Raw genomic sequence first — 22,764 nt, 5'->3', positions numbered from 1 at the left:
AAAATAGAAAAGAAGACTAAGATTACACAAATATGTTTTATGGATCTTTTTAATGATTGGATAGTTTACAGGCCCAGGCAATAGATATATTGGTATCACTGAGTGAGATAACCCTGACCTATTGATTTATAAATTGAGGTAGACATTTATAAGGCATCATACAGCGTAAATCCATGTTGACGCTAGAGCAGTTTAGGTCAGCTCATTTTACAAATGTCCGAAGGAAATTTATCTTCGTACAACACACAATTTGGTCATACACAGGTGTCGGTTAATAAATGGCCAGGTATCAATGCACCAGAACTAGTTAATGACGGACTGATTGATCAAGTCGCCCAACTTTAGTTCGTCATCATACATAGGAATTTCTGAACAGATCACACCCATCCCCCCTAAAATGCCTTACTAATGGCACATTATCCCAGTCTCACGTTTTCACATATATATAATCAAATTGATTCAATAAGGTCTTCCAGCAGATATCATGTTCGGATTTATTTGCTTTGGAACAAAGCCAATCTAGTTATAGTTATCGATATAATGAAGTCTTTATCGAATTATTTTACCATTTTCCTGTTTTTGTTGAATGAAATCAATCTGTAATATGTTCGGTACGACGCGAGCCCAAGTAGACCTATCAATCTACTGCGAAAACAGCTTCAAATTATCACCTTACCTTAGAAGTTGGTAAACTAGAAGAATGCTTTAGTCAAGGTACTTTTTGAACGCTTTGATTTCATGCCATTTTTTTGATAACTTTTTATAGATATAATATACGTATTACGAATACGTAATTAAAGGACATAGCAGTGGCCATTACAACACCGGTTAACGTCAATCTGGACATGTACACAGTATCACGCCCCTTAACGACAATATGGACGTGCACACAGAACCACGCCCCTTAACGACAATCATGCCCCTTAATAATCAGGATATGTGCTACGCTCCTTAAGGACAATCTGATCATTGTCGCAGAGCCACATCCCTTTACGACAATGTGTACATGTACAACGGATCACGCCCTTTGACGATCATCTCGACATGTACAGAGCCTCGTCCTGGCATCTCCACAATGCAACGCCCTTTTAATTAATCTAAATAAAGTACCCAGAGTCACACCCTTTAACGATAATCTTGACGCGTCCAGAGAGTCAGAGAACCATACCTTTTCATGATAATCAAGACATTCAAGAAAATTGCGTCGTAATTTCAATGATTTATGAGAACAAAAGTACAAACAATATCACTAAATGAAACAGAGTCAGATTGACGTGCTGGACCATTTCCTGTTTTAATAATGTGACACTTTCTCAATTGCGCAGTAGTTTCTAAAATCAAAATGCCAAATGATAAAGTGTTGATATCATTCTCATTTTAAAAGACATCTCATTACATTATTCATTGATAACAAGAATTGAGTCTTTTTAAGTTGTTTAGGTTTTCATTTCAAACGACATTATAACCACCTTCAGAAGGGCGTGGCCATTAGCCGTGGCCATCAGATACTTACTTCCTTGTGTAGCCGCTTCAGCTTCCTCAAATAGAGGGAAATATATTGTTGTACTTCCGACATTTCGGACAAATGGACAGTGGTCAACGTAAATCCCTAGACACACCATCTAGTCACAAGGTAAACCTAATATCCGATCTAGGTATTCCGACGTTGGTAAGAAAACTGCCGATGTTAGCCAAGTCTGGGTTTGAATGTTTCTAGGAAGGAACTTATGGTCAATTATAGACGGTATAAACAAGGAAGTAAAGAGTAACAGCCAGCTGATCTTAATTCCACAGGGAAATAACAGTAACAAAACTTAAATAGGCTCGATATAACCAATTGTTAAGATGTTAAAATAAAATGCACATCAAGGCGAATGAATATCTCGTTAGCTGGTGCACGGGCATTTGGCATTCCTAACGCACGTGCAGGATAAAGGAATCAAAGCGTTATGAAGGCTCGCGGATAGAGAACGATGGCTTACCTTTCCTCGGGAGGCTCTCCTAGTCCTATCAAATGATTCCCAGCTTACTGAGCCAGTTCTGGAATTCGGAACTACAATCGAGACACGTCTTGGATTTTCCAAAGGTTTTCCGACCGCTGGGGCCACTATAGAGACACGCCTGCGTGACTCCATACCAACGTGTAATGTGACTACATATAGATATTTTAAGGTAAAATTAATATCTACATTTGTTTAAATCTCTGGACATACGGGAGTGACCATACCGGTATTAAGTCTAGCCGTTACGGACAATGGAGAACGGACTCTGAACTGCACTACTTTAATCGTAGGCATGTGCTATGTCTATTAAAGCAACCACTCACTCGTCGCCCATATCTCTGCTGTCATCGCCTCAGAATCAAAGGAGGAAATAACGAGATGAGAGGGGGCGTCACCCCATCACCCGTATCAATGGCTGGTAACGACGTAACGTCCAGATAAATCTGATCTCTGTCTGGAAGCAAGATCAGCCGAATCATACATATGCACCCTAATAGTTACGCCAGACCATAGACGTGTGTTGGTCAGATACGATCTCACAGCGTGACCACTTGACCAACAGGTATCTGTAACATGGATTGGTCTGTATATTATATGATGTCTTTGACTGACCACACCGATTCCCAACACATGACTTATTGCCTTTCTAGAATGCTTGTCTTGTTCAACAACAATATCATCCTTATGCTTGACCACACGTAAACTACATAATCTTCCTGTCAACTTTTGTCACAACCTTTAAAAATTCTGCAGAATTAGTAACAGTTATGATCATTTATGGTGGACATGGTCGTATATGGTTCAAATATGCGCAGATAATATTCGGTTCACGACGCCATTTGGTTTAATTCATTTGACATCATCAACTTTTCTGATTGATATTGTCACGTGATATCCACACACTCATAAGCTCCCGACTGATATAGCGCTTCATCATATTTGACGGCAAGACGTTTCCAGACCACAAATCAAACAGATTGTTTGAGTGTTTTTGATGGGCCTGTACGGCTACTCTGTTGAACACCCTTCCAGCTTGACCTTCGTTGGCGGTAAATATGTGGTCAAGCCTTCTTTTCATTCATAACACGCGCGTACAGCTAGCTCCATTTCATATACCACGCTGGTGTAACCATCTCACGCGCACCTCGAAGACCTATACACCATTCCGCCCGTCCTTACAAATTGCTTTCTTGTCTTGTGTCAAAAATAACACCTTCAATGCCTCCGGAATAGACATCTAGGTGTGCATGCTAATGTCACTGAATATTATCCCAAGCTACCAACAAAAGTCGTTCAGGCGGTCTCTTTCCGTGTCCTGTCAAACAGCATTACTAGTTATCCGCATCACACCAGCACGCCTCAAAACAAAACCTCGAAGAAACGAAGTCACGACATTGTAACACAATGTTTTCTCATATATCTTCAACTGTTCTAAGAGATCTCTGACGTATCACTGCAAATGTCTTCAATACTATTTTTCGATAAACGGAAAGTGTGTTCCGTGAGGTTTTTATACGAATACCTCCGGACTTGTGTTCTGGGTCGAGTTGTAATAGGCAGACCTAGTGGCCATAACACATAACTGGCGACTTGTTTGCGTTAGTAACGTTACCAACCTGAACATAATATACTTCTTATCGGGTTTAATGACGAACGCGCGGGATCAAACGTATACAACAAACACGTAGTTATGGAATGCACTTGAAATTGACGTAAAATCTACGTGAAAAACAAGAGTTAATTTATAGCATAACGATTACCACCCATCGCGCGTCCAAGATTTGCCAAAATGTCAAAATAATGGAATCGATATTAGCGCTGTACAAGTCTATTCAATAGGTATTTTCAGTGCTGTTAATTTTTTATTGTTCTATCAACATAGGATTTACTAATAAATATTGATAAAAAGGTAGCCGTAAGCTTAGCTGCATATTAACCTACTTAACATAACATTACATTACTTATCAATTTCGGCTTTTGATGAGGTGTATATGTGGTTAGAGAGACCCAAAAATGTATATTTACCGAGACTTTTCAGGTCCATGTAGCCACATACTCGCCGAAATATAAGTCCTTAAATGTTATATTAAATATAAAATTATACTGTTTTTAATATTACACCAGATGGAACATAATAACTTCGTCTTAAGGACTATGCCTATATTTGACAAAATAAATTTATGACGTAACAATTGAAGTGACGTCATAAAGAGAATATTTACCTGTTGTTTCTAAAAATAATAAACATTAGGTCAATATCACAAATCACCGACCTCCACTTGATGATGTTCAAATCAATGAGGATATACATCTCACATACAAAGTAAGTTACAATTAACAATATAACCTATTATGGAATGCCTCTGATGCAAAATTTGTAATCGAACTACGGAAATCAGGCTCAATACAATTCGTCGTTCACTAGCCCGTACAGACGAAACTGTGTCGTAATAGGATAATCATGGGGGTATAGAACTCTGCTTACAGCTATTATCTTACGCTGTATCTATGAACACGTAATAGTATAATCATGGGGGTATATAACTCTGCTTACAGCTATTATCTTACGCTGTATCTATGAACACGTAATAGTATAATCATGGGGTATATAACTCTGCTTACAGATATTATCTTACGCTGTATCTATGAACACGTAATAGTATAATCATGGGGGTATATAACTCTGCTTACAGCTATTATCTTACGCTGTATCTATGAACACGTAATAGTATAATCATGGGGTATATAACTGTGCTTACAGCTATTATCTTACGCTGTATCTATGAACACGTAATAGTATAATCATGGGGGTATATAACTCTGCTTACAGCTATTATCTTACGCTGTATCTATGAACACGTAATAGTATAATCATGGGGTATATAACTGTGCTTACAGCTATTATCTTACGCTGTATCTATGAACACGTAATAGTATAATCATGGGGGTATAGAACTCTGCTTACAGCTATTACCTTACGCTGTATCTATGAACACGTAATAGTATAATCATGGGGGTATAGAACTCTGCTTACAGCTATTACCTTACGCTGTATCTATGAACACGTAATAGTATAATCATGGGGGTATAGAACTCTGCTTACAGCTATTACCTTACGCTGTATCTATGAACACGTAATAGTATAATCATGGGGGTATAGAACTCTGCTTACAGCTATTATCTTACGCTGTATCTATAAACACGTAACAGTGAAAAATTGGGGATAAAAATACTGCGCCCGGTGGTAAACCTATTTTCCACTTTATCCATAACAACGCAGCAGATGGGATTATAAAAAATACTCCCTGTTATAAACATTATCTTTAAAAGTATCCATGACCTCGCAATAGTAGTAGTAAAATCATTTTCTATATTTATTTTTGCTGTAGGGAAAGTAATAGTTTCCCACATAGCCTATCTCGGAATGCAGTGCAATTAGTTGCTCATTATTCTTTACAGACAGAACTGTGTCGAATAGTAAAATCATGGGGGTATTAAGTCGTGAATATAAAAAATATGGGCCCTCTGGTAAATATTATCTTCAACTGTATCCATGACCCCGCAATAGTAAAAAAAAAATCTGTATTTGTCATGTAGGAGTAGTAATAGTTTTGACATAGCATATCACGGAATTCCTCTGAAGCAAAATTTGGCAGTTGAACCACTGAAACAAGACTCAACACAATTCGTCATTCAATATTCCGTACAGACGGAACTGTATTAATGTAACTGAATTATTGTAAATCATGGAGGTATAAAACTACGTCCTGCGACAAAGCTTTCACTATAAGCGTTATAATGTAATAGTAAAATATTTTTCTGTATTTCGCAAGTAGGAGAAGTAACAGTTTCCGACAAAGCATATCACGGAAAGCCTCTAATGCCGAATTTGCAGTTGAATCACGTAAAGAAGACTCGTTAATTATTCTTTACAGACGGAATTGTGTCTTAAAAAGTTACAACCATGATGGTATTAATATCTTCCGCTCTATCCGTGACCACGTAATAGTGAAACAACGAGGATGTTAAACCGCGTTCTGTGGTAAACATACCTTCCACTCTACCCACGATGTATCCGTGACCACGAAATGGAGAAAGCATGGGATTATAAATACTGCGCCCTGCGGTAAACCTTTCTACAATGCTAACTCTGACCACGCAATTGTAAAAACATTGGGTTTAAAAACTGCACCCTGCAATAAACATCATCTTTCACTGCATTCACGACCACGCATGGGTGAAAACGTCGCGTAACGTAGCAACAGAAAGCCTTCATGATCGTTGAATAAATTAGGTCTCTAGGTAGAAGTATTACTCGGGAATTTTTAGATATATATCAATACGAATAGTCTCCAATTTGGTTGTTTATATCAGCGGCAACATCATTTGAGCTTTTGGAGATATTCAATGTGTTGCTTTTTTTCGTTGTTGTTTTTTTTTCACTCAAATTTGTAAAATTTTCCCTGTTGCTATTTCCCACATATATTTTGGAACACATCAAACATATTTCAATCTTCTAACCTTTTGTACCATTGATGATTCGCAATTTTGCCACAGGGTACAGAAAAATGTTACATGTAGCTTTGTTATGCTTGCTGTGTTGACTTTTAACAGGTGTTTCCTTACTCTGTATTTCCAGTAATTATTTCACGGAGAGGAATGGTTTCAGAAAGTGAGAAGTGAAGTCGCCGACATGAACAGACATGAACAGATATGAGGAGCAATAGTGACGGTTGAGTGGTTCGGTTTTATATTGTGTAACGTCCTATTAACAGCTAGTGTCATTTAAGGACAACTGTTGAGTGAAAGTCACAGACCGGAACACCTAATGATATTTCTCCAACAGCGGAGTCGATTACATTAAGAATAAAAAAGACCCTGGAAAGATGGCGTTAACGCACCTACTATGGTTAAACAAGTGTGCGGTCCTAATATTTATAGTGCAAGAGAGCTCGGGGATGGGAGTGGGAGTTGGAGTGGGGGTGAGGGGGTTATGCATCTGTTTCAGAAAGAGCCCATACGACATCGAACCACACACCCGAAAAAAATTAGGTGGCAGGGCAGCCATTTTGGATTCTGAATGGAGCTAAAGTATTATCACTACTTGGTCAAATTGATAAGTGGATTCTTTATATCAGGTTTTATAAAACCATCTTTTGTAGGTTTGTTATTAATTTAAACGACATGACGATACCCCTGACGACGAGAAAGTAAATATAGGTGATGCAGCTATTGACACAATCATATGAAGCAATCAAACTACATGTACCTTCCAAGTTGCAGCCTGTTACATAGGTCATACAGCAGCCTGTTACATAGGTTATACAGCAGCCTGTTACATAGGTCATACAGCAGCCTGTTACATAGGTCATACAGCAGCCTACTTTAGTCAACTCTACTGTCGCCATCTAAGAAGGAAAGATAAGTCCCATAATAATAGCCAGAGGGGACTTCGACGCAAGGATGCATATTTCATCACCGGTAATATTCAAACTGACCTAGTGGATAAAACGCTGATGAACGCTTCATGAAAAATGTGTAGTTTTTCTAATCTCTTCCGCCTTTTTAATGATTTAAATACGCATACAAAATGGTCGGGAGTCGGGAATGTATAGCATGTACATCTTAGGATTAATCCGGTCAATTCTTCAGCAATTGCTTAACATAACATGAATGATCTTGATGGTAAATCACCAATGTTTACAATGTAACAAATTAGCCAAACACATATAAGAACGGTGTGTAGAAAGAGATATACAGTTGTCGGTTGGCCGCATACCGTGCAAACAAAATGTAGAAGCAGATGAGTTAAGTCGCTTTGATCACGAAAATACTCAGCGGAACTATACAATAAATACGTTAGATATCAAATAGTGTCACAGATATTTCGAGCTCGTTTTGTTTGCATCTAGGCTAAACCCACAACGACCAAGTTACTTTTTATGAAATCCTTATCGATTTGCCTGCAGTATTGACAACGTTACTATAACGTGGGACAAACAAATGTTAATCTCCTCCATTTTCATTACTTGGCATAGTTTTACAAAACAACGAGCGGGGCATTACTTCAGAAGTAATCTATTGATGCCATATTGGACTACTGATTCATGGTTTTCGAAACTTACCAAACATGTCATTGATTGTAACGCTGTTTTACCTAGGGATCACCTGATAGTGGCACACCAGTCGAAGACAATCCAGCACTTTTTGCGCGTACAAGTCTTGTGCCCTGTTGATGTCCATATTTGAAACAAAACTGTTTGTTTGGGGTTAATTGTCCTCGTAAAAGCCATATGAAGACGGGTGAATCCACCAGACATATACACTGTCGGCAGAGGTTGATGATATAGGCGATTCACCATGGCGAACTACTACACTGCAGCATGCATATGCTCATTTAAAGTTTGAGGGATTTTGCAGATGGCTTGGGTGTCAATCCCTCTCCATCCCTGGTGCTTTATCACTGAAGATTGCCACAACGCTGCGGTCCGCACTTTTGCCCATCATCTCAATAATTGGAACACTACGTGACCTATTATAACAAAATTGTTAAATGTGTGTTTCTTCCTGGCATTACAAAAAATCAGATGACAACAGACCCTTTGCTTGTTCGGAAAAAAATGTATCAACCTCAAAATGCATATTCTAAAAAAGCGATGCTGTTTCATTGCGTTCAGCAAATATGACACTGTCATTACGATTGGCGGATTTAAGTAAAGTTGCAATTACTCAATTGTTACAAAATACTATCCTGGGACGTATCACAATAGACTAGACCTGGTGTTTACCGGGTTCCTACTGCCAGTGTTCACAGAACAGGTGTTGTGTGTATAGTTCATGCACTTTCAATTTACATGCAGAGAACCAATGTTTGTGAGCAAAAAAGAACTTATTGAAATCTACCCAAACCTGGGGGGTTAAACATGTACTCGGTAATGTGGGGATTGACACGAGTTCCACCCCACACAGTACTAGGAGGATTAAACATATACTCGGTAGTGTGGGGATTGACACGAGTCCCGCCCGACACAGTACTAGGGGGATTAAACATATACTCGGTAGTTTGGGAATTGACACGAGTTTCACCCCACAAAGTACTAGGAGGATTAAACATGTACTCGGTAGTGTGGGGATTGACACGAGTCCCGCCCGACACAGTACTAGGAGGATTAAACATATACTCGGTAGTTTGGGAATTGACACGAGTTTCACCCCACAAAGTACTAGGAGGATTAAACATGTACTCGGTAGTGTGGGGATTGACACGAGTCCCGCCCGACACAGTACTAGGAGGATTAAACATGTACTCGGCAGTGTGGGGATTGACACGAGTCCCGCCCGACACAGGACTAGGAGGATTAAACATATACTCGGTAGTTTGGGGATTGACACGAGTTTCACCCCAGCCAGTACTAGGAGGATTAAACATGTATTCGGTAGTGTGGGGATTGACACGAGTCCCACCCGACACAGTACTAGGAGGATTAAACATATTCTCGGTAGTTTGGGGATTGACACGAGTTTCACCCCACACAGTACTAGGAGGATTAAACATGTACTCGGAAGGGTGGGGATTGACACGAGTTCCACCCCACACAGTACTAGGAGGATCAAACATGTACTCGGTAGTGTGGGGATTGACACGAGTCCCACCCGACACAGTACTAGGAGGATTAAACATGTACTCGGAAGGGTGGGGATTGACACGAGTTCCACCCCACACAGTACTAGGAGGATTAAACATGTACTCGGAAGGGTGGGGATTGACACGAGTTCCACCCCACACAGTACTAGGAGGATCAAACATGTACTCGGTAGTGTGGGGATTGACACGAGTGCCACCCCACACAGTACTAGGAGGATTAAACATGTACTCGGCAGTGTGGGGATTGACACGAGTCCCGCCCGACACAGTACTAGGAGGATTAAACATGTACTCGGTAGTGTGGGAATTGACACGAGTTTCACCCCAGCCAGTACTAGGAGGATTAAACATGTATTCGGTAGTGTGGGGATTGACACGAGTTCCACCCCACACAGTACTAGGAGGATCAAACATGTACTCGGTAGTGTGGGGATTGACACGAGTTCCACCCCCCACAGTACTAGGAGGATTAAATATGTACTCGGTAGTTTGGGGATTGACACGAGTTTCACCCCACACAGTCCTAGGCGCATTAAACATGTACTCGGTAGTGTGGGGATTGACACGAGTCCCACCCGACACAGTACTAGGAGGATTAAACATATACTCGGTAGTTTGGGGATTGACACGAGTTTCACCCCACAGTACTAGGAGGATCAAACATGTACTCGGTAGCGTGGGGATTGACACGAGTTCCACCCGACACAGTACTAGGAGGATTAAATACGTACTCGGTAGTTTGGGGATAGACACGAGTTTCACCCCACAAAGTACTAGCAGGATTAAACATGTACTAGGTTGAATGGGGGTTGACACGAGCTTCACCCTACACAGTACTAGTAGGATTAAACATATACTCGGTAGTGTGGGAATTGACACGAGTTTTACCCCACACAGTACTAGGCGGATTAAATATGTACTCGGTAGTGTGTGGATTGACACGAGTTTCTCCCCACAAAGTACTAGGAGGATTAAATATGTACTCGGTAGTGTGTGGATTGACACGAGTTTCTCCCCACACAGTACCAGGAGGATTAAATATGTACTCGGTAGTGTGGAAATTGACACGAGTCTCACACCACACAGTGCTAGGAGGATTAAATATGTACTCGGTAGTGCGGAGATTGACACGAGTCTCACACCACACAGTGCTAGGAGGATTAAACATATTCTCGGTAGTTTGGGGATTGACACGCGTTTCACCCCACACAGTGCTAGGAGGATTAAACATATTCTCGGTAGTTTGGGGATAGACACGAGTTTCACCCCACAAAGAACTAGGAGGATTAAACACGTACTCGGTAGTGTGGGTATTGACACTAGTTTCGCCCCTCACAGTACTAGGAGGATTACACATGTACTCGGTAGTGGGGGGATTGACACGAGTGCCACCCCACCCAGTACTAGGAGGATTACACATGTACTCGGTAGTGGGGGGATTGACACGAGTCTCACTCCACACAGTACTAGGAGAATTAAACATGTACTCGGTGGTGTGGGGATTGACACGAATCTCACCCCACACAGTACGAGGAGGATTAAATATGTACTTGGTAGTGTGGGTATTGACACGAGTCTCTCCCCACACAGTACTAGGCGGATTAAATATGTACTCAGTAGTTTGGGGATTGACACGCGTTTCACCCCACACAGTGCTAGGAGGATTAAATATGAACTCGGTAGTGTGGGGACTGACCCGAGTCCCCCCCCACACAGTACTAGGCGGATTAAACATGTACTCGGTCGTGTGGGGATTGACACGAGTGTCACCCCACACAGTACTCATATACTCGGTAGTTTGGGGACTGACACGAGTTTCACCCCCCAAAGTACTAGGAGGATCAAACATGTACTCGGTAGCGTGGGGATTGACACGAGCCTCACCCCACACAGTACGAGGAGGATTAAATATGTACTTGGTAGTGTGGGTATTGACACGAGTCTCTCCCCACACAGTACTAGGCGGATTAAACATGTACTCTGTAGTGTGGGGATTGACTCGAGTCTCACCCCACACAGTGCTAGGAGGATTAAATATGAACTCGGTAGTGTGGGGACTGACCCGAGTCCCCCCCCACACAGTACGAGGAGGATTAAACATGTGCTCGGTAGTGTGGGGATTGGCCCGAGTCCCACCCGACACAGTCCTAGGAGGATTAAACATATTCTCGGTAGTTTGGGGATTTACACGAGTCCCACCCCACACAGTACTAGTAGGATTAAACATATACTCGGTAGTGTGGGAATTGACACGAGTTTCACCCCACACTACTAGGAGGATTAAACATATTCTCGGTAGTTTGGGGATAGACACGAGTTTCACCCCAGCCAGTACTAGGAGGATAAAACATGTACCCGGTAGTGTGGGGATTGCCACGAGAGCCACCCAACACAGAACTAGGAGGATTAAACATGTTCTCGGTAGGGTGGGGATTGACACGAGTGCCACCCCACACCGTACTAGGAGGATTAAATACGTACTCGGTAGTTTGGGGACTGACACGAGTTTCACCCCACACTACTAGGAGGATTAAACATATACTCGGTAGTGTGGGGTTTGACACGAGTTTCACCCCACACTACTAGGAGGATTAAACAAAACATGTACTCGGTAGTTTGGGGACTGACACGAGTTTCACCCAACACAGTCCTAGGAGGATTAAACATATTCTCGGTAGTTTGGGGATAGACACGAGTTTCACCCCACACTACTAGGAGGATTAATTATGTACTTAGTAGTGTGGGGATTGACCCGAGTTTCACCCTACACCGTACTAGGAGGATTAAATATGTACTCGGTAGTGTGGAGATTGACACGAGTCTCACCGCACACAGTACTAGGAGGATTAAACATGTACTCGGTAGTGTGGGGATTGACACGAGTTTCACCCCACACAGTACTAGGCGCATTAAACATGTACTCGGTAGTGTGGGGATTGACACGAGTTTCACCCCACACAGTACCAGGAGGATTAAACATGTACTCCGTAGTGTGGGGATTGACACGAGTTTCACCCCACACAGTACTAGGAGGATTAAATACGTACTCGGTAGTTTGGGGATTGACACGAGTTTCACCCCACACTAGAAATGTGGGGATTGACACGAGTCTCACCCCACACAGTACTAGGAGGATTAAATACGTACTCGGTAGTTTGGGGATTGACACGAGTTTCACCCCACACTAGAAATACAGTCGCAACAGTAATATGAAGGGGTCATGTCCATGCTTAAACAATTAAAAAAAACACCGTGAGATACAACTCAACCAGTGTGTTTTGGAAGTTCTATAAAAGGTTCCTCGTGGAGCAAGTAGGACTGCTACGAAGTGAGGGTGCAAAGGTACAATGCTTAAAGATACTACCCAGTCGCATATACGATTTAGTCAAATGACATTACAACTGACTGTTCAAACTTATATGCTGTATATTTGTGAACAGATAATATGCCAGATGGCATTTGTTTTATTTCTTCTTTAACGAATCTGGTCGAAAAATCCATTTTCAAAATAACACATCTCTTCTTACCTCTACGTACATGCAGTGGAGAGTACAAAATTGACATTAAATCCAGCAGTACGATGACGGACTGGCTCAATTTACTAATAAATGTCACATTTAGTTAATGACGCGTGTGAAATTCTCACATGACTTACACGGTCCACCCAGCAAGAAGAACATCGCTGTTGTTCTTTCTAGTATCGATGTTCACTGTCATAAAACCAGTATAAGAACGCAATGGTCCATTCATATCAATCATCACATGAATTCGTTTCATATGGCGTACATATACCAGTAAGTGAAGAGAACTTCCTTGTAATCTTTGTAGATAAGCTGATTGCCATGCTTCAGTTATAACACGGGAAGATCGAAATGGACCATTAACTGCAATCATCACAAGAAAATTACTTTAGTGCACTATTTAACAACGTTTAAGTGGTCACTCTCTGGTAGCTGACAACAGTACTATCCCAGGTATTTTAAATGTTCAGGTACGTTACATGGTACAGAGTCAAAATCTGTCATTAAAATGACAATAAAACATTTAAACAGTTGTGTCATTACTAAACGTCGGAAATAATTTTGAAATGTAGCGAATCTAAATCCTCTTATACGCATATTTCTGAGCTTTACAAAGGAGCAGAGAACGTATGTCAGTTGAAATCTGACGATACATATAGATGAGTAGAATCACACTGGCCTAGAACAGTTTGGGCCATTGCGAGTAATACGTAGCTCAGCCTCATTGTGAGCAATATATAGCCAAGCATCCCCCTACCAAACCTTTGGGCACGACACTGATTTTAGTATGCATCAAACCAATAGGCATTTGTATCAACATGTATGTCCCTGGGTAATACCAAGAGTTAATCACATACAAATCTTTCTAACTGTAGGTGACACAGTACATTGATATATGCCCTGGACACTGCGACGAAAGGTAACAAAGAGCTGTAACTCTGTATATAAAGAGCCCGATTTTAATTGGTGATACAACGTACATTAATTGACGTATCGCATACAAGGTGACGCAGGGTGAACAAAGGGTCATAACCCTATATATACATGTAGTATAGTGTATATACGTAATGTTGGTTTCTACCGACAGTTTTTTAATTTCCAAAAAGCAATGGACTAATGACTTTAATAACACCATATATAAGGCGTCAATGATTGAAAGTAGATAAAAAAAAATTGAATACTGTATTGAAAACATCAGAAACAAAGAAAGGACGGGCATTCTCACAAGGATCCCCAAAACTGTTTAACAAAGTTTTCGCTAAAAGGGCATACTATATACATTACACTTCAATCCCGTATGTAAAACGTTAAGTTCCCTTTCACCAATGCTGAGGAAAGGTGCTTTCGTTGATTAAATATTGCCAAAATAGAAGTCTTAGGTAAAGGACATTTTCCAAGAAAGTAAAATTAATGTCAAAAACGATGTTGTTGTTTTTTAATTTTAAACGGTAAAATCATTTTTTTTCTAAGTGGGACGGGGCTGCTACGTACGAAGGCTAGTGGTAAGATATGCTTTTCATAATTCATATTAACTGCAGTTTCATCTTATTTCTGCTGTCCAAAATCTTTACAGGGATTGTTTTATTTTATATTGCAGAGCGATCCACATGGGAGTTCGAAGCAGTACAAGAAGATACGTCAATGGCGGCGTCTGACAAATTGTATGACGTAAGGACCAGTAACGATACTGAACATCTTCGATTCGATGAGCGTGCAACCGTCCCATAATTTCACCATACTCAAAAACGGTTAAAACTGAAGAGGTATACATCGTAAGTAATGTTTACTCCGATCAAGTATATATTCCCACTTCTTGAGCACATTTATATTTTTCATTACAGAACGGTAACGTTTGGGGACTAATAATGGTTAAAATTTTGATATCATTCTTGTCAGTATGTGTAACATATCGAAAATACTAACTTTTTATCAACCATTGACAACATAAGTACATATCGTGGACACTGTCCTTGTTCAAACCAACCTTACATAGTTGAGGTTTAATCTGGGAGCGTTGCGCTGATTTCTGCATAAATATATATTTGTATTACTCATTTACAAAGACAAAATACTGTTCAATGTTAATAACAGGACAAAGTGGACATTATGCATTATATAGGTTACAGGACACTGACCTTGTTCAAACCTTATACATTTGAGGTCATTGCCTTTGTTTGCACATGCAATCTCTAAGAGCATTGCTCTGATTTTAGCATGACATATTTGTATAACACATCGACAAACAAAGAATATTATCAATGTTAATAGCATCAGCGAGCACATAAGAGGACATTGGCATTTTGTGTATGTTTCAGGATGTTGTCTAGGTTCAAACCTAGTATAGTTGAGGTCATTGCTCTGGTTTGTCCATGGAAAATATGGCAGCATTGACCTATTTTTGTGGGGGCATTGCCTTTGTTTGTGCATGTTAAATGCGAGGGCATTATTCTCATTTATTCATGATAGGGGCGATGCCCTTGTTCTGGCTGTAAAAACAAAGGCAGTTGTTTGCATTACTGCATGACATATATTAATGGGCCGTGTCCTTGTTTTTACAAGGTAAATATGAGAGCATTATTCTCATTAAAACATGTATACTAGTATATTGGAGCACTGTCCTTGTTTGCACATTAAATATAAGGTCAATGGTCTCATTTCTCAAGATTCAAGATTTTTTTTATTACGCTCTGACACACAAAGTGTGTAACAAGAGGTCAAACAAAATAACATCAATCAAAATAAAACATGACAGAGAGAGTAGATTACACATGGACAGATTAAGCATTATTTCTTAGATAGGTTCAGCAATATTTCATAGATAGATTCAGCAATATTTCATAGAGAGATTCAGCATTATTTCATAGATTCAGCAATATTTCATAGATAAATTCAGCAATATTTCATAGATAGATCCAGCAATATTTCACATTGTTTGATGTACATATGTATCAGATGTATTGTTACAAAGTATCAGTAAGGTTATATATGAACAGATTCAACATTATTTTCTTACATGTGAAACAGTTAGTTTACACATAATTATTTCATACATGTGAAACAGTAAAATAACGCCTCATTATTTCATACATGTGAAACAGTAAGATTACACATCATCATTTCATACATGTGAAACAGTAGTATTATACAAGGACAGATTTAGCATTATTTCACACATGTAGATTACACATGAACAGATTCAGCATTAGTTCATGCATGTGACACAGTAAGAATATACATGAACAGATTTATCAGCATTAGTCATATATGTATTGAATACTCAATTTTCACAGCAAATTATCCGCACTGCCATAATCATAATGCAAAGTATAGTATTTTTGACATACTGATTAATTTTAATTGTTATTTTTTATAATTATTTGCAGTTTTACAAGAAATGTACTAACCCTTTTGATTAATCGTTTGTTACATATTATAAACATTCCTTTCATTTTATCAACATTTGGGTTGGTGTAATAATATTTTGGAATAAATTTTTCCCTTATCTGGCGTATGGATTCTTGTTGACATTTAAACAAATAATGAAATTCATCTCCTGTTTCATTTCTATTACACAAAGTTCATTCTCTTTCCTCTCGAGGAATTCCCATCAAACGGCCAGTTTCCAGGGGCAGCGGAAAGTTTGACGAGCGAAATTTGCAAAACACAACACGATCCCTATTGTTTAATTGAGTTAAGTAATTTTCAAAAGCAAAATTAGATTTAAATAATAGATAATTTTGTCCTCTACTACTTTTTTCGATATCGGCATACCACTTTTGAATAAACTGGTCATTAAGCTTTTGTGTTATAACATGTTTAAGTTTTTGTCGTTCTAGAGTAGTCACTTTTTGAGATGTCCAGATATATGTCAACCCTAATTCATTTAGTGTAGTTTTGATAAAATTTAGCCACTTCGAGTGAAATGCGCCCGTTTCGTGCATTGCATGTATAATATTATATAACTGACTCGATACTTTACCATTTTCTGTTATTAGTTTGTGCCAAAATAAAATCATTCTACTTTTAATAGTATTTTCTAAAGGAAAACGTCCCGATTCTCCATATACCATATAATTTGGCGTAGATTTCCTTAAATTGAGAACTTTTTTATAAATTTCAAATGTATCGTTTCCAAGTGGGTAATATTTTCGAATCCCCATATCTCTGACGCGTATAACAGTATAGGCAATATTAATGTATCAAAAAGTTCAAACTGTAGGTCTACTGGTTTCCTGATTTTCCTATATAAAGCAAATAATGCTTTCTGGACTTGTTCAGCTAGTTTCTTTTTCGCCTTACCAAAGTTTCCAGTATAGTTAAACAATAACCCAAGGTACGGATAAGAATCTATAATTTCAATTTCCTCTCCGCAAAGCATAAATGTCTGGCGATTCTGCCAGTACAACAGTGTCATCCGCATATAACAAAATAAACAATTTTAGGTACATTCCAATAAAAAATTTGACTAAGATTATCAATATCTTTGAGACATTTCACCTCATTATTAATCAGGAACTCCTCTAGATCATTCAAGTTGATCGAAAATAAAAATGGCGATAAATTTTCCCCTTGTTTTAAACCGATATTGCTCGTGAAGAACTGACTCTGCTCGTTTCCATTTTTTACACATGACTTAGTATCAGTATATAAGTTATAGATTACATTTAGTATTTTGCCGTTAATATTGCTTCTCAGCATTTTTTCCGAAAGTCCAACCCTCCACACTGTATCAAAGGCTTTTTTAAAGTCAATGAATGAATAATATAGCTTTTTATTATAGGAGAAATATATTGATATTAGTGTTTGCATTACAAATATATTTTCTGTAGTAGAATAACCTTTCCTAAAGCCAGCTTGGCTTCCATGAATAAGATTTATTTGATCAGATAATTGATTCAATCTATCATTTAGTATAGATGTAAAAAGTTTTCCCAAACACGATACTAAAGTTATTGCTCTATAGTTGTCAAGGTCATTAATGTCGCCCTTGTTTTTGTATATTGGTTTAATTAGCCCCACAGTCCATGACTTAGGTATTATACCAGTATCCAATATTGTATTAAATAATTTGACATATATATTTATAAAAGGCTCTAATGAATATCTTATATGTTCATTCAGGATCTCATCGTTTCCACATGCTTTATTATTACTAAGATGTTTAAGAGATTTCCTTATCTCTGTCTCAGTTATTGGACCATTTAACACATGGTCATACACATTTTCATCTAATGTAGGTAACTGAAATTCTTCCACATCACTGTTATCAGTATTAAGTTTTTTAAAATAATTGAAAATTTCATCTATTTTTTTTATCTACTTTGATAGTTTTCCTCGTACAATCTATTTTGTTCAAGATATCCTAAAACTTTTTAGGATCACTTTTTGAGTTTTTTCTTATTTCTCCCTCCATTTTTTCTTGGAAGTTTATATAACATTTTTTCATTGTATTAAGATATTCTTTACCTTTCCTTTTCAACCTTTTCCTATTCAAATTATTTTTTATCATTTTATAGTTATGCTTACCGATATTAAACTCGCGTCTTTTCTTGACACATTCATGTGAAAACCATTGTTTAGTATTTTTGTCATTATTACAAGGCGTGTATACATTTTTTTAACACCAAAAACGGATTTACAAGTATCAGAGAAAATATTACTTATTTCATGTACAACATCATCCATCTCAGATTGGTTTGATATATCATTCATCGTTTGCAGTAACCCTGCCAGTATAACAGTTTCATTTCCTTCAATATGGTTTGAAAATTCTTACCTTTTGTTTGGCTTCCATTTTACAAAATCGTTGCATTCCATGGTCACTTTAGGGGGATAATTAGGGGAGTAGCTATCATTACAAGTGCAATTACATCAGAGAGCAGTGGATCAAATTCTTTCACTTCAAAATCTTCAATAATATTAAATAATTCTAACGAGACAATCAAATAAGCTACTAAACTGACATCGTTACATGGTTTTTTTTACCAATATGACGATCTTTTCCAACTCTTCCATTAGCAATGTATAAAATAGTTCTTTTACATAGATCTAGAAGTTGATACCCGAAGTTATTCGGGTTACGTTTATCTTCACTATATCGATCCAAAGGAATTTGATATACAGGTAATTTTTCAAAGTCATACATGTATGCGTTTAATTCATCATTTACATCATATGCAGTGATTCAAGAAAAGTTTGATCAGGAATAACATAGTCTGGTAGGGCTTTAGTTCTCGCATTAAAATCACCCATTAGTGCAACATATTTGTGTCCTTTTAACAAGTCTAGTAATTCATCTTCAATATCATAAAATGCATCATTATTAATGTATTTTGGATTTTCTGGAGGCAAGTATACACATCCAAATAATGCATCAGAATCTGTATCCAGTAGTTTTTTTTCTAGATGATAAATATCTGGTGTCATTGCGCTTGTTTGTACACGTACATACACGCACGAGGGCATTGTTGTCATATCTACATGATACATGTATGCATATTGGGATTTACCCTTAATTGTATGAGCTAAATATAATGGCAATGTTTCATTTCTAAACGAGAATATATATTTTTGGGCATTGCCTATTAGGTATACATGTTATATATAAAAGTATGGTTATCATTTTCACCTGATGAGGAAATTGTCAATGTTTTTACACGTTATAATTTACATACATGCGCGAGGGCATTGTTGTCATATCTGCATGATATATATCTACACGAAAACATATATTAGGGGCATTGCATTTCTTAAGTTCATGTTATTTATGAAAGTATTGTTCTTACTCTCCCTGATAGGGACATTGCCAGTGTGTTTACATGTTACATACATGCGTGAGGCCATTGTTGTCATACCTAAGTAATATTTCAGGTCATTACCCTGTTCGTACACGTTATATGTGAGGGCTATGTTATCATTTCTTCAAATCTTTATGGGCAAAGTCTTGTTTGTGTGGACAGCATCGTCACAATTATTATACATACATATTTAACATCAAAAAGAATCATTTAATATAAATCAGAATGATAGTTAAGTTCATCTTCATCAAATTGATAAGTGCACGAATAAATTAACTTATACCCACAAAAGGGTTGGTTATATATGATTTATCTTGTAGCTATAAACTTTTTCTAGCGATAAAGAAATACACAAAAGACGTGAAAATATTTTACACTGCCGTTGAAATTATATTTGAAATGGCAAAATCTCCTAGGAGCAACTGGTCAACGCAGATTCAAGCACACCTTGGGAGATCTAAAGTTTTTCTCAAATCACATTCGGCGATATTTCACATCGAGCTCTTGAGTATCAATTTCAACCTAAGAAGAAGAAACACACATGCGTACTGCCTACATCTGAAACTTAAGATACATTGAGCACGTGTCCGATCCCGCCAAAACCTAAAGGTGCACATTGTTTCAACCGTGATTGAACTTCTACGTGGTAAATGACTCACGAGTTCCTCAATATAGATTACTATCTATATACGTAAATATAGTATATGTAAGGAAATATATAGATCTACAGGTGTTGGATTGCGTTCTCTGGTATCGTGTTTGACCTAAAGTGTATGCATCTTTCTCATCGTACACAGTTTTCGTGGTTGAACAAGTTTTGTACCTAAATTAGATAAAGAAGCACCGGTTAGCCGGAAGCCTTTTATAAACCAAGTTACCAAAAATATCATGATCGTTTGATTTTATTTCAGCAAGAGTTTACAAACCCATCGCTTCATTTCAGAAAAAGGGATTTGAAAATTGGCGCATTCTTCACACAAATACAATTCAACGAGATCACCGTGTACGCGGCTATCATCAGAACTCTGACAGGAAAACCATTCTGGTTGATGTTACTGGTAAAATGGAAACCAAATATTATTACAGCACATTTATGATGGTATAACAACATGTATTACAGGTATTTGCTATTAAAAAAAAAACATCTACAAAGATAAAAATGCTAATTATCGTTTTGTAGCTCATGTAAATGCGACTTCAACCGTCGTCATGCGTCGTTGGAGTTCGTTTTCAGACAATAACGTTTGATGAAATTATCAGATCTCATGAAGCTCGCCTGATTTACATCTATCAATAAGCGCCAAATTTGTGCATATTTAATTGACTGCTGCCATCCGATTGGCTGATGTTTTTTGTTGATTTGTTTTGAAATTATTATCGAATTTTCTATTAAACTTGGCAGGTAAATATAATTAATACCGTCAGGTGTCCTACTTATGTCCTGTACAGTATTTGTGTATCGGGATGTTGACACTGTCCTATAAGGACAGAGCTTACAATAAAAGACTACAATGACCCAGGGGAATCCGACATATGACCCAGGGGAATCCGACATATGACCCAGGGGAATTCGACACATGACCCAGGGGAATCCGACACATGACCCAGGGGAATCCGACATATGACCCAGGGGAATCCGACATATGACCCAGGGGATCCGACATATGACCCATGGGAATCCGACATTCAATATCATTTGTGCAGGTAGCGATATAGAAGTAATGTTAAAGATATCTGATGCGTAAAATCACAGTCACAAAAGCGTTGCTGGAGTAGTGGTTGTACCCGAAAAATATTCTAGAAAATTCGTGTGGAGCCAGCGCGCTTCCCCAACATTGGTAAACGTTATGGGCATGCATGACTTTTCTCTATAATTTCACGTTGCTATCAAAACATCTTCAGGGCCACAGGGACAGGCATTCGTTATGATTTTGCAGGGTCATGGATAAATGCACGCTGCCCAATGGTTTGGACTGACTCTATCCACCTTATATGACCGCAGGAAGTCGTCACTGCCGGTCGCCCGTGAAGTTATCGCCAATGCGTTGCGACACGACTTCAAGATCGCATGAACGGTTTTATTTTTTACTTTCAGGCGGCCATATAAACTAAAGGGAACATTGTTGGCCCTAATCGTCAAATAGTCCGAAACCGATTGTGCAAAAACGTCGAAATATCACAAATGACGGTACACATAGGGCACAATATATAAATACAGCCCAAACTATTAATCATAATTAACTATATGCCAGTGGATTTTTTTCTACAGTGGTAAACACTTATTTTAGCAGTGGTTATTTATGTAAATGATATTGTCTTTAACATTGTTTGTACTCACAAACATGTAGGCTCCGGAATGCTATTTTTAAAAATACTATTGATACGGTTCTGATCATGTAAAATTTCGGGCTATAGATATTTATATGTTTGTATGGTATGGTGTTTTATAGCAGAAATATGTTGTTGGAGCCTTATCAATGAAGCTTGACGAATATCACCTTTTTATGGCAAAATAATCATATTTTGGAACTAAAACTGATTGGAAATTCTGATGCAATTTGTACATAATCATAATAGAATTTCCTGGTGCTATAAACTGACTGATTTACACCGCAGTGATAGTCTTGTGTTACTGTATAATTCATATGGTGTTTTTAATCGAAAACTCAGATCTTGCGTAATACATAGGGCTTCATTAGATTTCCAATGCAATACGTTATCCGTCGTGTTTATCGGAAATAGAAAACGATGTCAGTTCAATACACACAACGGAAACCTGCAAATTATTCGCCTGGAAC

General features: G+C 38.3%; 1 protein-coding gene across 1 annotated transcript; it reads right to left on the bottom strand.

Moving 5' to 3' along the window:
* Nucleotides 1-8,892: 8,892 nt before the first annotated feature.
* Nucleotides 8,893-10,251, bottom strand: LOC110441926 (DNA-directed RNA polymerase II subunit RPB1-like). The gene has a single exon (XM_021485236.1). It carries the CDS (start codon nt 10,249-10,251, stop codon nt 8,893-8,895), a length of 1,359 nt encoding a protein of 452 aa, XP_021340911.1.
* Between the last annotated feature and the right edge of the window lie 12,513 nt (nt 10,252-22,764).

This window comes from Mizuhopecten yessoensis, unplaced genomic scaffold, assembly GCF_002113885.1.
Source record: "Mizuhopecten yessoensis strain PY_sf001 unplaced genomic scaffold, ASM211388v2 scaffold716169, whole genome shotgun sequence".
Classification (NCBI taxonomy): Eukaryota; Metazoa; Mollusca; class Bivalvia; order Pectinida; family Pectinidae; genus Mizuhopecten; species Mizuhopecten yessoensis.
This window is presented reverse-complemented; position numbering and strand designations above follow the sequence as displayed.